General features: G+C 37.9%; 3 protein-coding genes across 3 annotated transcripts; all 3 read right to left on the minus strand.

The window, feature by feature from the left end:
* Positions 1 to 3610: 3610 nt before the first annotated feature.
* Positions 3611 to 5591, minus strand: LOC106415238 (kinetochore protein NDC80 homolog). Its single transcript, XM_048764640.1, has one exon. It carries the CDS (start codon positions 5452 to 5454, stop codon positions 3730 to 3732), a length of 1725 nt encoding a protein of 574 aa, XP_048620597.1. The 5' UTR covers positions 5455 to 5591; the 3' UTR covers positions 3611 to 3729.
* Positions 5592 to 7511: 1920 nt separating this feature from the next.
* LOC106415239 (tryptophan synthase alpha chain, chloroplastic) lies at positions 7512 to 9529 on the minus strand. Its single transcript, XM_048764641.1, has 8 exons — positions 9177 to 9529; positions 8943 to 9089; positions 8777 to 8842; positions 8493 to 8678; positions 8226 to 8303; positions 8053 to 8130; positions 7912 to 7971; positions 7512 to 7805 (listed from the first exon to the last, which is right to left on the minus strand). Exons 1-8 carry the CDS (start codon positions 9360 to 9362, stop codon positions 7671 to 7673), a joined length of 936 nt encoding a protein of 311 aa, XP_048620598.1. The 5' UTR covers positions 9363 to 9529; the 3' UTR covers positions 7512 to 7670.
* Positions 9530 to 9899: 370 nt separating this feature from the next.
* On the minus strand, positions 9900 to 13866 carry LOC106411897 (F-box/LRR-repeat protein 17-like). The gene is made up of 10 exons (XM_013852753.3): positions 13099 to 13866; positions 12869 to 12970; positions 12026 to 12170; positions 11748 to 11932; positions 11518 to 11622; positions 11315 to 11412; positions 11037 to 11221; positions 10806 to 10958; positions 10281 to 10379; positions 9900 to 10198 (listed from the first exon to the last, which is right to left on the minus strand). Exons 1-10 carry the CDS (start codon positions 13698 to 13700, stop codon positions 10121 to 10123), a joined length of 1752 nt encoding a protein of 583 aa, XP_013708207.1. The 5' UTR covers positions 13701 to 13866; the 3' UTR covers positions 9900 to 10120.
* Between the last annotated feature and the right edge of the window lie 2536 nt (positions 13867 to 16402).

Here is a 16402-nt window from a genome sequence, read left to right on the forward strand (position 1 = left end):
GCAGCTGTAAGTAATATGAAAGACTAAGTATTTACTTAGTGCAGTCAGTCCATACAGAAAATATTATAATTCCTTGTGATCATAATAAAGACCAACTGAGAGAAAAAAGTTTAATGGTTCAAAGGTTCAGTGATACAAGTTATCGATTGATTAAACATGCTATGTTTTACATATGGAAAGTCTGTAGAAAAATCATAGTCGTGTGTGTGTGTGTATGATTAAGTCAGCACGCCTAAGTGAGAACCATAAACCAGGATAGTGACCAGAAGGATGTCTGGTCGTGGCTTAATGATTATAAGCATTGCTAAAGCAAGAAAAGATCGATAACCATGTACAAAGGACATGAGTGTATGACTGCGAATTCATTGTGTGATGAGTTTCATTGCAGCAAATAATTATTGATGGTATGACCTTAGACACTCATGATTATAAACGAATATAGACAAGGTCTATATCTCAACATGGATCGACAAAAGAAAATAAAGAATGATTGGTTACAATGGATAAAGCCATTGGCACATACGAAGAGATATAAGTCCGAATGAACGAAAGATATGAAGTAAAGTTGTTCGTATGTGTTATGGGTCTATGACTCAATATATATTGAATGTCCACATTTTGGGAAAGCCATATAACCAAAGAGAATCCGTGGGACATGAAAAAGGACCTGCAAGTAAAGCCATATAACCAGAGAGAATCCGAGCACCGTTTGAAGCACCATCAGTTCAACCAAGACATGGAGTGATCAGCAGCAAAGATGTACATCCTGACCACATCTTAATGGAGTTCCAAAAGACATACCAACGTCCAAGACTTACAAGTTCATTCAAGGAGAATCCAGGTGATCATCTTCACCAAGTCATAGGCAACTTCAACGTTCAAGAAGACTCGGATACCAGATGGGAATGCGTCTACTACAGTGATGCATTCATCAGGGGGAGTTCATGTGTTGTACTCTTTTTCCTGTCTTGTTTTCCCTTTTACCACATTGGGTTTTGGGTTTGTCAAGAGAGGTTTTAATGAGGCAACATCCAAAGCATGAATGAACCTTGACCGGATGTGTCGATCAAGGGGGAGTGTTATAAATCATTTAGTGATCAACCCATTTATCATCCCGTGTAGCAAGACGGGCCAAGCTCATCCGCAGGATCATACTGGCGCCTATCTACTCTTGTGTTTATCCACATTATAGTTGGTGTTTATCTTACGTATTGCTAGTCATTATCTAGTTAAGGATAAGTACGATCTCATGTCGATCCAGTACTTAGACCGTCATTACCATATGTATATAAAGACCAGTTAGGAATGGCAATTGGGACAACCCGCCCCGCCGTGGCCCGCCCCGCTGCGGTCTCTATCTCTGGTGGATCTTTGCGGGTCAGCCCGCCGTAACCCGCGGTTCCTAAACCTCTACCCAAACCCGCCCCGCTTGTTACATAGGACTTTGCGGTCCGGCCCGCGGGTAGTGAAAATGCAGTCCTCATTGGTTCTCTTCTTCTCATTGACCTTGAGACATCTCAAAACTCATCGCAAATCAAACAGTTCTCAGAAAGACAGAAAAAAAAGAATGGAAGTGATGAGCTTAACTGCTCCATCTTCGCAAAGAAAATTCACTGGCTGCTTCTTAAGCGCACCAACAAGCCCACGAAGAATCACAGAGTGGTACAGAGAGTACGAGGAGGAGGCAAAAAGAAACTTCTTCGAACGTTCTTTGATTCCTTTCGATTGGGAAGAGAATCAAGGCAGTCCGAGGAAGATCACTGACAATGAAGAAGACACTGTTGATGATAAACAAGATAGATGAGACATGATATTAGCCTACACGGTTTCTTTGGTTTCTCTACTAAAGAATGAAATTGTAATATTGAATCAGTCTGATACCAGTGACAATTAATAGTAAAACTTTAAAACAATCAAAGTTTCAAACAAAATAGCTCATACATAAAAAAAAAACTGATAACTTCTTGTCACTAAAGTCTACAACCATCATGTTTCAAGTCAACTAGTCAAGTCAAACAAAGCAAACGAACTCTTGAACTCAATACTGTAAGTCTGTAACTTAGTAGAAGATTGTAAATTTTTAATCTAATTACAGTATAGAATGGCGAGTGATATAAATAACATGCAAAGATTTAACTTTAACTCGTGTCTACCGAGAGGAAGAAATCATATACATGTGTAGATGGTAGATGGTGATAGATAGAGGAAGAGGTAAAGCTACAGTGGTAGATGGAGTAAGAAGAACGAGGAAGAAGAGAAGCTATGGTAGTAGATCGAGGAAGAAGAGAAGCTCTGGTGGTGCTCTCTACGAAAAGAAGTACGGTTGTAGACCAAAGATGAAGAGAAGGTACCGATGAAGAAGATAAGGCCCGGTGGTGACCTTAGTCAACGGGTGGAAGAGAAGGTCCAGAATTTCCTCCACAGTTGCCATTTCTCACCTTTTTCGTCGGTGAGCAGAACGCCAAACGTCTCTGGTGAAGAAGACATGTGGGTCCCAAATGCCCCGCAAACCCGCGTCGACCCGCCCCGCATTGGCCCATACCCAAAATTAACCAATCCGCAAGACCCGCAATATCTCGGGCCTAAGATATGTAAGCCCAAGCCCGCCCCGCAGTGGGACTTTACGGGTTAGGCCCACGGGCTAAAGTACCAATTGCCATCCCTAAGACCAGTTGGTCGACCTAATAATAAACACAAGTTCCCCTCTTCATTCACAACAAAAATTCAAATGTTCGTGAACATTTTTAAGCAGAGAAAGCACAAATTTTACAAAATCACAATCACCAGCACCAAAATCAACAAGCTCCTCCTCCATCTACTTTGATTGGACAATATTTAACAATCTTTGTGGATCCGGAAGTAATTTACTAGACTATTAATTGTTTCAATATGTTGTATTAATTAATACTTAAGTTCAACTTAAATATGTTATCAATATTTAAAATCCTTGAGGACCTTCTAATAATTAAATTATAATTAATACTTTTTGTTTTAAATATAAAATTTTAATCTCATTTTCTAAATAAAAAGTTAGACTTTTAAATAAAATAATATTTTTTTTATATAACCATAAAAATTAAGAGTTATTATGTAAATAAAAAAATTGTGTATTTTACATAATATTTTATTTTTTCATAAACATGTATTTTAGTTATAATCACAAAAAGTTAAAAGATTATTGTATAAATAAAAAAGTATGTCTCTATTATAGAGGAGTGCTATTTTTTCCCATAAATATAGAAGAAAAATAGCAATCTCTATTTAGGGAAAGAAATAGAAGTAAGTTGGAGCAGATTTTACATTTTTATAATAGTATATTATTTTATTTTTTGATTTGAGAATTTGAGAATTTGATGTATATTTAAAGTTTTTAAAATGTCTAACATAATGTAAATAAGTATTCAAACTCGAACAAAACCCAAACCAAAATTTATAAATATTTAAATATGGTTTAATTATTTACTTAATCCAAACGGATCAGTATAAAAAAAAGTCATGTAAATTACATGATGTAATCTGGATCAGTATGAGTAGAATTGGTTCACTCGACCGGAAATTCATATGCCAAAGAGATCTTTTCAAACAAACGAACAAAGATTATAACCAAATGAGACAAAAGATGTAAACACTTGCAATAATAATTCAACAAAAGCCACAACGTTCTCCATTACAAATTACTTAACAATCTCTTGGCTCAGTCAATGTCTCATCTAATCTCTAGCTAGCTACTTAACCACCAAAGTGCCTCTTAAGGCTCCCTTTATATATCTCTGAAACAGCACTAGCAGTGTCAGCAACACCAGTTTTCACCTCCAAGATCTTCGAATCCATATACTCTTTATGTTTAGATATCGAATCGATAAGCGCAAAGAGTCGAGCAGCAACAGCTTGGACCTCCTCTTCGCTCTGCTTCACTGCTTCTTCCAATCTAACCTCTGAAGCCTTCAACATCTCTGCAGCTTCTTTCTCCACAACTTCCAGACTCAAAGCATCCGTTCTCACACTCTCAGCCATTGTTTTCACCTCGAGGTCGCAGTTTGAAGCCAAGTCCTGAGTTTCCTTCTTCACTAGCTTCATCTTTTCTTCCACTTCATTGATCTGCAACTGAATCGACCTTAGAACACTCTTTCTTGACTCGATCTTCGACGCCATTTCAGACACCTGTTGTTGTAAGGAAACAAGCTCATCAGCCTTCTTCGTCGACCCTTCTTTGATACCATCATACAACGAACACAGAGCTGGCTTCACCAGAGCTTTATACTCCGCACCCATCACCTCCTCAGGTACCTCCCCTCTCTCATTCACAGCGAACTGAACATCAACCTTCAACCTCCTCAGAGCCTGGTTACAATCAATAGCAAGCCTCTGAATCTGATGAAACTGATTACTAATCTGTGAATTAACCTCCCAAGCTTTCTGCTCCCAACCATCTCTAGCCACCTCAGCCTCCGAAACATCTCTCTCCACAGCTTGCAACTCTCTCTTCATCCTCTCAACATCTCTCACATTAAAACACTGAACCTCCACACTCTTCTTCAGCTCCTTGTTCTCTTCAAAGATCCGTCCCCTCTCTTCCTCCTTAGCCAACACTTCCTTCTCCTTCTCCTCCACCACTTTCTCCATCCCACGAGTCCTCTCGCTACGTTCCGCAACCATCGTGCGAAACTTGTTCACATCTTTCTCCAAATCAGCCTTAACTTTCTCTAGAGCTTCCTTCTTCGAGGGACCTTTCCTCAACGCATCGAGCTTCGCCTCCAATTCGGCGGCGACCTTCTCAGAATTCGAGATCGTTTCAGCGATCGTAACCTTCTCCGCTTCGAGTTTCCCCAAGAACTCCGAATCAAGATCGTTAACCGAATCGTCTTCCCCGCGGATGAAATGGCAGTAGCTTCTGATCCCGAAGGAAGACATAGAGTTAGCATCCGGAGCCACCGAGGCGGGATTCGACGATAGATGCTGACGGAAGCGAGCGTACTGAACCAGCCAGTTAATCACGGCGAGGACGTTAGGCCAGTTGTGAGGCGAGTTCGGAGCGCGGAGGGTGGATTTGGTGAGCTTGAGCGGGCAGCTAAGCGATCTGAGGAAGAAGACGACGTCCTCGTCCCATTTGCGATTATCGCAGTGGAAATCGACCGTGGAGAGGAGGAAAACTAGGGTTTCGGAGATGTCTTTGACGGGAGGGACGGGGTGGGCGCGGAGCGAGATCGGGGAGTTGTGAGACGCGAGGAAGGCGTTGATGGAGCGGATCGTCGAGGATTGGTGAGATCTGTCGGTGTGTATATCGGAGGCGCGGCTTAAGCCGACTGATGACGGGCGGCTGCTGGCGAAACTGGCGTCGGAGTCTCGTGAGTTGAAGAGTTGGCGCTGGTAATCTACCGAAGGTGGTGGTTGCGGTGGTGGTGCTCCGGAGAAACCGGCCGTTGTTTTTCTCTTTCCGGCGGCTCCGCCTCTCATCTCTTTGCTCTTCTCACTAATTGGAATCTATCGCGGGATGCCAGAATTTGGGACGAATTTGTGATTTTGAATTTTGAATTTAACCTAAAACTCCTTTGTTTCTCTTTTTTTTTCTTTTTAACACAAAAACTCCTTTGTTTCTCATTGTTTTAAATAATTGAATGTGGGACACTATAATCTGGGGAAAATTAACAAAATAACCCTCAATTTTCGAAAACAACCCAAAAAAATCTCTAATTCAAAAACACACCACTTTAACCTTCAACTTCTATTTATTTTTTTGTTCAACTCTTTTTTTTCGTTCAACCAACTTCTAGTTAAACACGAACAAATCTCATATTTTCATTCACCAAACCATTTCATTCTCTTCGATAGTCAACTGTTTAGTGTAGTTAGTTATATTTAACGGTTGATTTTTAATAAGGCTAAAATGGCATGGTCAACACAAATATGAGATTTTTTTCCAATTTAAAAGTTGAGGATTAAAATTGTTTACTTAAAAATATCTTAACTAAAAATTGTTATTTTTTTTACAACAATTTTTTTGTTTTTCATATCGATTCTAATCACTAGCTTAATAAAATATTTTCAAATAAGCTTAGATTTAATATTTTTTAAAATGAATTAAAAACTAAAAATTGTTTAAAAAAACTTAATTAAAAATACAATTATAATTAGAAGATGAGGCAAGTGAAAAAGGCTGAAGGCAAATGCGTGAAAGGGATCTTCGGCTGATTCCAGCAACTGTTTCTAACTTTCTATACATCAGCCACCGGTGATCATACTTCTAACAACAACGTGTTTAGGATTTTACCTTCAACTTTTATGTTTTTATTCTTAGATTTTTTTTAACATAAACACTTAATTATTTTTTGTTATATCTGAATTTACATTATAATTGTATTTTTAATTAAGATTTTTTGTTAATTTTTTTTAGTTTTAATTCTTTTTAAAAATATTATATCTAAGCTTATTTGAACATATTTGATTAGGTTAGTCATTCTAATAAATATGTAAAACAACAATTTTTCATGTCAAAAAAAAGAAAAAAAACAACAATTATTAATTAAGATATTTTTAAATAAGCAATTTTAATCTTCAACTTTAAAATTGGAACAAAAAAATCTCATATTTGTGTTGACCAAGCCATTTTGGTTTTATTAAAAGTCAACCGTTAAATATAAACTAACGGCACTAAACAATTCACTTTTGACGAAATTGACTTTTGACGAGACTGAAATGGTTTGGTCAATGAAAGTATAAGATTTATTTGTGTTTGGCTAGAAGTTGAAGGTTAAAATGGGGTGTTTGTGAATTGAAAATTTTTTTTTGCTTATTTTTGAAAGTTGAGGATTATTTTGTCAATTTTCCCTTATAATTTGACATGATTTTGAAACCAAATCGAAAGTTTTAAATATTTATGTTTCATCCCTCCTTACAGGTTACCGGTTTACCTGAACCAGTTAGTCACTCAGAAATACTAAATTTAGACATATATATAAAAGTGTGCAAAAAAAAAGAAGAAGACAAAATCTTTTAAGGTCTGTGTAATAATAATTTCAACTAAGACCATATCCAATCAATTTTATACTATAAATTATTTTAAAAATAAGTGTTGTTCCAATATATGCATATATAATAGAATTCTTTTATTTTTTTGTTTTTAATATTATTTTCACCTCTGTATTTAGAAGTAAAAAATAGCATTCTTCTATATTTTCTTTATAAATAGATTTTTTTTCTTTATATAGTATAAATTGTAGCAAATTCACATCTATTTTTGAAAAGAAGAGTTGTAGATGCTCTAACATCTCCAGCTAAAAGTAAAAAACTGTATTGAAAATTAAACCATGATTTCATCAAATAAATTTTGAAATACAATTGAATAAAAAGAGGGACTAATGAAAATGAAAGAGTTTTTTTTTTTTTTTTTTTTTTGAAACACTAAAGAGTTTTCTTATTATCAAAGTTCTAATCAGAATTCAAATCGGAATTGCTTCGAGTACTATTGCAGGCAATCAAAATGCGATCCACTGTAGTTTTCATTGAAGTACCAATAAAAACTGATTTGTGGACTGAGAGACCAGACCACACTGCAACTTGATCATACTCGAAATGTCTCAAAAGTTTGGAACATAATTTTCATACATTACTGGTAACTTAGTAAAACAAAAACACAATCAATGAAGCGTTCTGCAAATGTTTTTCTTTGTGTTTCAAAGAAGAGCAGATTTGAGAGACTTTGTGAGACTCTCAAGCTCCTTGAGCCCTTCCGTTGGCGACTTAGCATCTCCCAAAAGCCTCACCATTGCACTGCCTACAATCACTCCATCAGCTCCCCATCCAGCTATCTGTACACACAATTATAAGAAGAAGAAGAAAAAAATTGTCAAACAACAAACAAGCATACAACTTAAGAGACATTATAGGAAGCATCCTTTTTGTGAGGTGTAGGACCTGTTTCACATGCTCAGGCTTTGATATTCCAAAACCGACAGCCACTGGCTTGTCTGTTGCCTGCATTGAGTTAAAGGCCAAACATTTTAACATCATTTCAAGATAACAATAAAACAGTAATATATGTGTTATTTATCATACCTCTTTGATATCCTTCAAGAGCGACTGGACCTTCCCGCTTACAGATGCACGTGCACCCGTCACTCCAATTGAGCTCACCTGTCAAATCCAATAGCAAGGCCAATACATTTTCAGACATAAAAACACATGTGAATATCTGGAAAGAAAGAAAGATACACAAAGAGGGATCTTACAAGGTAAATAAATCCTTCTGATGCGTCAACAATTCTCTTCATTCTCTCTGTTGGTGTTGTTGGTGTAGTGAGTAGGACCTTCATTACAAAACATGAATGAACATTACGTTACTAACCAGAAAAAAAACATGTACAGTCTCAGTGCCTCTGCTAAGAACAATGCTTCTCCTAATTCTAATATATGGACACAAACTGGAATTTTCACTGATATCTTGTGATATGCTGCTACTGACAAGACTGAGAATCTTTGATTATACAAAAATATACCAGTTCAATGCTGTTGTTAAGTGCTTCTTTTCTCAGAAACTCAGTTTCCTCAAGAGGAACATCTGGAACAACAAGCCCCTGGACACCGACATCTCTGATGCTGGACATGAACTTCCCCAACCCACGTTTAAGAATCGGGTTGTAATACGTGAACAGCGAAACAGGACAAGATAACTCTGGAAGAACCTGCACACCAAGTCCAACAACAAGAACACACAGATACGCATCAGAATACATAACAAAGGAAGTTTGGAAGATCTTTGCTTCAAAAACTAAAACCTCACCTTATCCAACATGTCAAGAATGCTATCAAGGTTGGTACCCTTCTCCAAAGACCTTGTCGCCGCAGCCTAAATAGGATAGATTACGAGATGATCAATACAAAAGTGAAAAGCTTTAGGACAGTAACAGCATAAAGGTTGGATTTTTATTGGTGGGTTTTGTTGTAACCTGAATAACAGGTCCATCAGCTAATGGGTCAGAGTAAGGAACTCCAAGTTCGATAATGTCGGAACCACAAGCGTCAAGAACTTTCAATGCTTCCGCGGTGGTAGAGAGATCTGGATCACCAGCTGTGATGTACGGTATGAATGCTACCTTCACACACAAAACACAAACGGTGGAGATAAGTAAACCAATATTTTCAGACAGAGTTGAAAGAAAAAGACAGGGAAAGTCTCTTACTTTGCCTTGTTTTTTGAGCTCCTTGAAAGTATCGGCGAGACCGAGGGTGGGGGAAGAGGTGGAGAGGGCAGCGATGGGAGCCAATCTCTTGAAAGAGAGGGAGGAATCGGGAGAAGAGTGGCGGATTCCGATTTGGGGTTTTGGGGAGTGGAGGAAGCAGACGCCCGATTTGAAAGCAATCGCCATTGAAAGAGAGATTATGGATACGACTGGATTTGAGGAAGGAAGGAAGGGAAGAGAGTGTTATTATATAAACTGCAGTCGCAGCGATTCCACGTTGGGATAATATGGAAAGAGGTTGGTGGAATCTACCTGCCACGAGTTGTTCAATGTTCAATGCCTCAGCCGCCGTCACGTTACATTTGTATTAAGAATAAGACTCGTATTAAAAAACAAAATTATTAAATTCTAAAAGGGATTATTGGTAGATGAATTCTTAAAACTTACTGAATAATCATTTGCAAGCTTAAATGTAAAATACGTGTGAAAATGTAACTGGATCAAAGTTATACAATTCTTATCATAGCACTATTTCAAGTAATATTACAATATAGACAACGGATATTACTTTGACACAAAAAAGCGAATAGTACTAAAACTTGTTATAAAGTGTATAACAGACTAGTTTATGCAAATGTTTTCAATGTACCACACAAACAAATGCAAAACCGTCACTAAAAAAAAGAGAGAGAAAAGCTCTGCAGTAAAAAAAGATCAAAGAAAAAGAAAAATTCTCTTTAATATATTAAATATCAAAATCCAATACAAAATGTTACTTGTACAATTTATTCAAAGCTAATTGGAAAACTAAAGATAAAACATGTAAAAAAGTTCATAAGTGAGAAACAACAACAGACGTAATCCAACATAATCACAGTAACATAGAGCTGGTAGAAGAAAAAATGTGATGAGTCCAAGAGAGTATTAATACAGAGTATTATTTATTAATCTATAATGGTACACACTTCCCTCTCAATCTTCCTTCTCTTCTTCGCTGGATAATTCTCATCATCTTCTCTTGTCTGCAAACAACAAACTCTCTTACTTTCTTTCTTTCTCACACACAAAAATAATAAATGTACTAATAATAAGATAAAAACTCACCTCTTGGTATAACGAAGGTGGAGCCTGAATCCTCTTCGACCCATCAGCCAAGCGTTTCCGTGTCATATGGTTTTCCCCAGCTGCAAAGTTCTCAGAAACCTATCCAACAAATACAAGAAGAGGCTTATTAAGAGGCTCTTCGTTTGAGTGTGACCAGAGACATTCATTCTATGGCAACAGAACACATTTCTATGGAGTGGACATATAAACTAAATCGAACCAAATCAAATAGAACCCTAGCCAACATGTTTAAACCAAAGTCGATCCACGAATCTACTGCATTTATCCAAAATTTTGAAGAGAAAAAAAGACCAAATTCGATTTAATGTAGCCAAACCAAACATAAATTCATTACATTTCATACTTAAATCATATATGATTAAAATATGTAATTATCTAATCTTGGTTAAATAATTATCTATAGACATACTGCATCAGACTGAATTGCAAATGGTTCAATTCGATCTTAGTTTCTCTAAAACTAAAACCAAACCCTATAAGTTGTAACTTGTCCAAAGATTTTACCTGTTTCCGGATAGCTACTGTTAATAGCTTTTGACATCCTAATGCGTGCACAATTTCTAACTTTGGACACTGGATCACCAAACTCTCAGGTTGCAAATTGTTGCACGAGTTCAAATTCAAGTCCTTGAGCTCTGGGCAGTTTAGGAACAAAGCCTGAATCAAAAGATCAAAACTATTAGAAAACAGGTTTTAGAGAGAGCTTTTATCGGGAGCATTGATGAGGAATCTCACGTCCAAACTGGAGCAACCCCACAAACTGAGTTTCTTCATCCGTTTATGTTTAATAAACATCTTCTGATTGTAGCCTGGTGTCTTTTGTGGAGTCGACGGGTTATCTGAATTGGGATCAGATACAGTCATGCCACAGTCCATCAGCTCAAGAAGAGGCAGCTGAGCAGTAGCAAACTGAATGCCGCCTGCAAGAATATTCATTGTAGAATGAAATGAGAAATTAGAGAATAAACACATGAACTAAGGTATATTTTGCAAACCAAAGATCAAGAATTTACTTGATGTAATGTTGGGACAAAGAGCAACAAGTAATTTTGAGAGTGTATCAGGTAAAACATCGCAGATCATCCCGAGGCCAGTATCAGTAATGCTGGAACTAAAAACCAACAAACAAACAAAAACATGCCTCAACATACACTCTTCACGTGAACAAGCACAAATGAGATATAGATATGATATATTGAGCAAGAACAAAACATACCCACTCAAATCAAGCAGCTCAAGGTTTGTGTAACTTGAGGAAATGGCATCTACAGACGCATCGATGATATCTATTCCAAGAACTAGCGACAGCATTCTCAAACAACTGTACGATTAGGAAACTGACATCAATCTTAAGAAACAACTGGTCTCTCAATGGAACATTGGACTAAGAGTCCCAGAGAGACGCAAATATGAGTTTTACCAACAAAACCTAGAAATTAGACAAACCTGAAATTCACAGCAGTAAGAGCAAGTACAACGGTATGTGAAAGCTTCAGAGAGGCAATGTGAATGTTCTGCAATCTAGTGCAAGTCCTTCCCAAACCATCAACCATTGTTACAAGATCAGTTGAATCACCTTCTTGTTGAGAAAACTCAAGTGATATTTCTATCAAATTTGGACAGTTGAAGATCTGACAAAATGTTTTTCAGTTTAGATAGATATACATATATACAAATCATCTTCCCAAACATTGGACGAGTGGTAAAAAAGGAATTCAAATTACCATCTTGGAGAGAGAATGAAGATCTGAAAGCCAGAGAGTAGAGAGGCTTGTTGAAGTAAGGGAAAATCCTCCCAAGTTGGAACATCCTTCCATCTTAAGGCTTGTAAGTCCACGTTTATTAGAAACAAAGCGACCCAGCTCATCCCTATACATACAACGAAAAAAAAAGAGCAATTAAAAACATATCCAGAGAAGAGCAAACAAGTATTATAAATAAATCAAAACAATAAATCCTCTAAGAAGCAAGTCTATGATGCTGCTTAATACAAATAAATTAAAACAAACACCACCAAAATCTCAATATTCATGGCAAGAACCCACGGTTTCCATTTTGTGTATGCAGCATAGAGATTAAGACAGCTAAAGCCAGATTCATAGAAGAGCAAACAACTGTCTTTATCGATTAAACACACAAATCTAATCAGAAGCAAGTCTTTGATGCATCAAATGAGAAATGACTGCTTAGTATTAGAGGAAATGATAGCAAACGTCACCCAAACTCTGTATAAACATGGCATGAAGCCACAATTTCCATTTTGTGACTGCAGCATAGAGATGAAGTGCCCAAATCCTAGTGTGGCATAGCATTAAGGACAATCAAAAACAGGTTCGTAGAAGAGCAAACAACTGTTTTAAAATCGATCAAAACCGTAAATCAAGTCAGAAGCAAGTCTATGATATGTATATCACATGCAAAATGACTGATTTGTACAAATGAATTTACAGCAAGGATATCAAATGGCCAAACCAGTTTCACATAGCAAAAAACAGTTAAAAGACTCGATTGTCATTGTTTCTTATTGAAATTACTCAGATTTATCATCACTTCATGTCACCACTTACCCAGAAATCCTATTGACAGCTGCGCCACAAGTTAAAATCTCCAAAACCTCCAGATTAGGACAAGAAAAAGCAATGCATGCCAGAGTTGTCGCATCAAAATCACTGCAGACAACAATCAGAAACTCGAATTAATACTAATGTCTCCGGATCATTAAGAGCTTGTTAATTATCCATTAATATTAACAAATTAGTATGAACAACTATCACAGATCTAAGTTAGATCCAATCACCTCTCGAGTTTAAGAGACAGAGTAACAAGTCCAGGACACTTCTGCAGCAACGATCCAACGTAACCAATCTGAGCCCTCTTCGGAACCCTAATCCTCAGCTCCTCCGCCGCTTTCCACATCTTCCTCGCGGTCTCTCTCCACCCTTTACAAACCCTAGCCGCCATCAGCAGCCCAGACGGAGGCAGCCTCTTGAGCACCTCCCAAAGAGCCACCGCGTGAAACCTCCCCGGCTGAACGATCTCCGTATCCAAATTCAGATCCGTCAGATCCGTCGGATCGGGCTCGTCACGCGCGTCCACGTCGTCGTCGAAAGACAACGCGCGGCGCAGGTTGGTGAAGGACTGACGCAGCGGCGCGGAGGATAGGGACACGACGGTCGAGCGGGTGGAGGACGCCGCGGCGGCGATGGAGGTCACCGGCTCGGGAGCGATCGGGGTGCTGGGGACGTCGAGAGGAGGGAGATGGCAGACGTGGCCTTTCTTGGGCTGGCCGCATCGTCCGCAACTGTAACTCCCGCGGTTTTTTCTCGATCGTTGAGATTTAAGGGCCGCTGAGATCGCTGCGTTGGCGGTGGCTGGAGGTATATGCGGCTGAGGCTGCATCGTTGAGATAGAGAGAGAGAGAGAGAGAGAGAGAGAGAGAGAGAGAGAGATTTGGAGTGATGAGATTAGATTCGAGAGGGAGAAAGATGATAAAAGGAGGAGGGAAGGTGCGGCGGGAGATGAAATGGTGTTTTCGCGCGAGTACACAGTAGCCAAATTATAAAACTTTTTTAACTTAGCCGCTCAGCTAGAAAGAGAAGGGAGCGTGAAGGCTAGTGTGAGGGTTGTTAAATGACTGATTTGCCCCTTTGGGTTTGTTCAAACGGCACGTGATTTGATGTCCTTTTTGTAGACGTTGGGGTTGGATCCCCTGTGTGAAAATAGTTGACTATTTATTTTGTTTTTTGTAAGGGAGAAGATTCTCTCTTTGAAAACGAATTAATTACTGGTTATAGTGAAAGTAAAGACAAGATTTGTTTATTAATCGTGTCGTGATATGCTAATAAATATGTTTAGATTGCATTAATTCAATGTAATTGGACTTTTTTTATTATGGTAAGAAATCCGATTGCTGTTCAAAATATATTAACGGTATTTTGTTGGAATAAAAATAGTGATTCCTAGTTGATTTTTTACTATATTTAATTGTGATTTTTAACTATTTTTAGTTACGACTAAGTATAGCAAAATGTTAATCTTATAATGTTTGTATTTGTCTAGATATTTAACTTCAAACTTGTAAACAAGATATTTCTCTCTAGATAAGCTGTAATTGTGTATTTGTATTACAAAATGTTTTTTTTACAATTAATTGTTTCCATACAAAAAATAAATAAAAATATAAAAAAAATGCGTCTATACAGTTAATTGTTCGTGTTATGAACAATGTGGATTGCCATTAACCAAGACAAGAAGAGATGGCCTATCAGGCCACGACCAGGCCCAACCATAGCCGTGTCGAAGAGGAGAGAGAGAGCCGACTACAGGAGAGAGAGAGGCGGCTTAGAGAGAAAAAAGAAACCATCTTTCTTTTTTCCTATTAGATGTTATCTTTCCTTTTATGTATTTAGTAGATTTCCTATTTCATGTAGGATTAGGATAAATACTCTTTCCATTTATCTCTATCTTGTAATCCTTATATAAGGAACCCCTTTTGATGATTAATAATACACACAAAATATTCAGTCTCAAACCCTTCGTTTACAACACGTGCGTTATCAGCACGATAGACTCCAAAACCCTGAGACAAAACCTAACCTAAAATCAGTCACACATAAACCCTAATCCAGGCGTAACTTAAAATCAATCTATCTCTCAAACCCCGAGGAAACAGACGACGAGCCACATATCAAATTGAAGCTCTGGACGAGACGAATCTATCAGCGAAAACCGTTCGTCAATCCGATTTCAGACGCGCCCACACTCGTAGAAACAATAGACGGCGCCGCCTTGGTCTTTTGGAACCCTAATCCCGAAGAACCCTAATTCGTTCTTGATTCCGTTCCAGCAAGCATTACCGTCTCAGCTTCATCCCGATCTCAGCTCAGACGAACCCTTGAACTCAATCCTGTCTCGCGTTCCCGTCTCTGCCTCAGCTCGATCCGACGATCAGCCTCAACCCGTTCGCGAGAGACAACCAAGGCGATCGCGACCTAACAAACCTAACCCGATCGCATCCTCTCAGCTCGCGATCCCGAAGCAGCCAGCTCGCGTCCGTTCGAGGTTCATCTTGGTGGTCTGGTTTCTACAATCTGCAAAACAAAGATAATCCTAATTCTGAGAACATGAATTGAACATGGTTGTTTTGTAAAGATTGAAACCCCAAAATCAGAACTCTAAAGATGAAAGCCATAGGGAAAATAGATCAAACCCTAAAGATTAAATCGGAGCTCGAATAAGTCTGATCCCCTAAACCATAATTTGAGATTGATCCATTGATCAATTAAAATCAGAGCCATAAAGGTTTTTGAATCTCAATTCAAATCCCCTTGATCAAAGATCAAAGTTTTTGAAATCCCCTAAAACCCTAATTAGAAAATCGGTTTTAAAATTTGATTTGAAACTTGAGTGTTTTTGATTGATCACCTAGAGCTGTAATTAGGATTGTTTCAAAACTTGAATCTGAATCTTGTTTAAACTGAAACCCTAATTTCGAAGTTAAAGATCCTAAGGCCTTGAAACCCTTAATCGGTCACTTGAATGTTTTAAAACCCTAATCTCGATTTTAAAATTCTAAAGGCCTTGAAACCTTAATCTTATTTTGCTAAATCGATTTCTACTAAAGTTTAAATTAAAACCCTATATTTTATAAAGTAGAATCCAATTGATTAAGGTTGCTTGCATAAATGAGAGTTAGGTTGCTAGATTACTTGATACTAAAATCTAGTTGAATATTACCAAACCTTGAAATTAGTAAACCTAATAGAGATGCAACTATGCAATAGGATTATATACATTTAGATTAATAATCCCCTATTGTATATAGCCGTATGGCCTAATACATTGTACACACTTGCGGCCTTGTGCCCTTGATTGATTAAAAGCCGTGTGGCTTAGTGTACATCTAAGAGGCCGAGTGGCCTAGCATCCGGATAGTCATATGACCCGAACTGCATCATGATCCGATCCTTAAGATCGTTGTATCACATAATAATCGTGAAAGTCTAAGGCAAAGCCGTATGGCCTTATATCCGGATTGATATATAAACCGGATTGTATCATGAACCAATCTCTAGGATTTTTGTATCACACTAACATGGCAG

The sequence above is a fragment of the Brassica napus genome, chromosome C8, assembly GCF_020379485.1.
Source record: "Brassica napus cultivar Da-Ae chromosome C8, Da-Ae, whole genome shotgun sequence".
NCBI lineage: Eukaryota > Viridiplantae > Streptophyta > Magnoliopsida > Brassicales > Brassicaceae > Brassica > Brassica napus.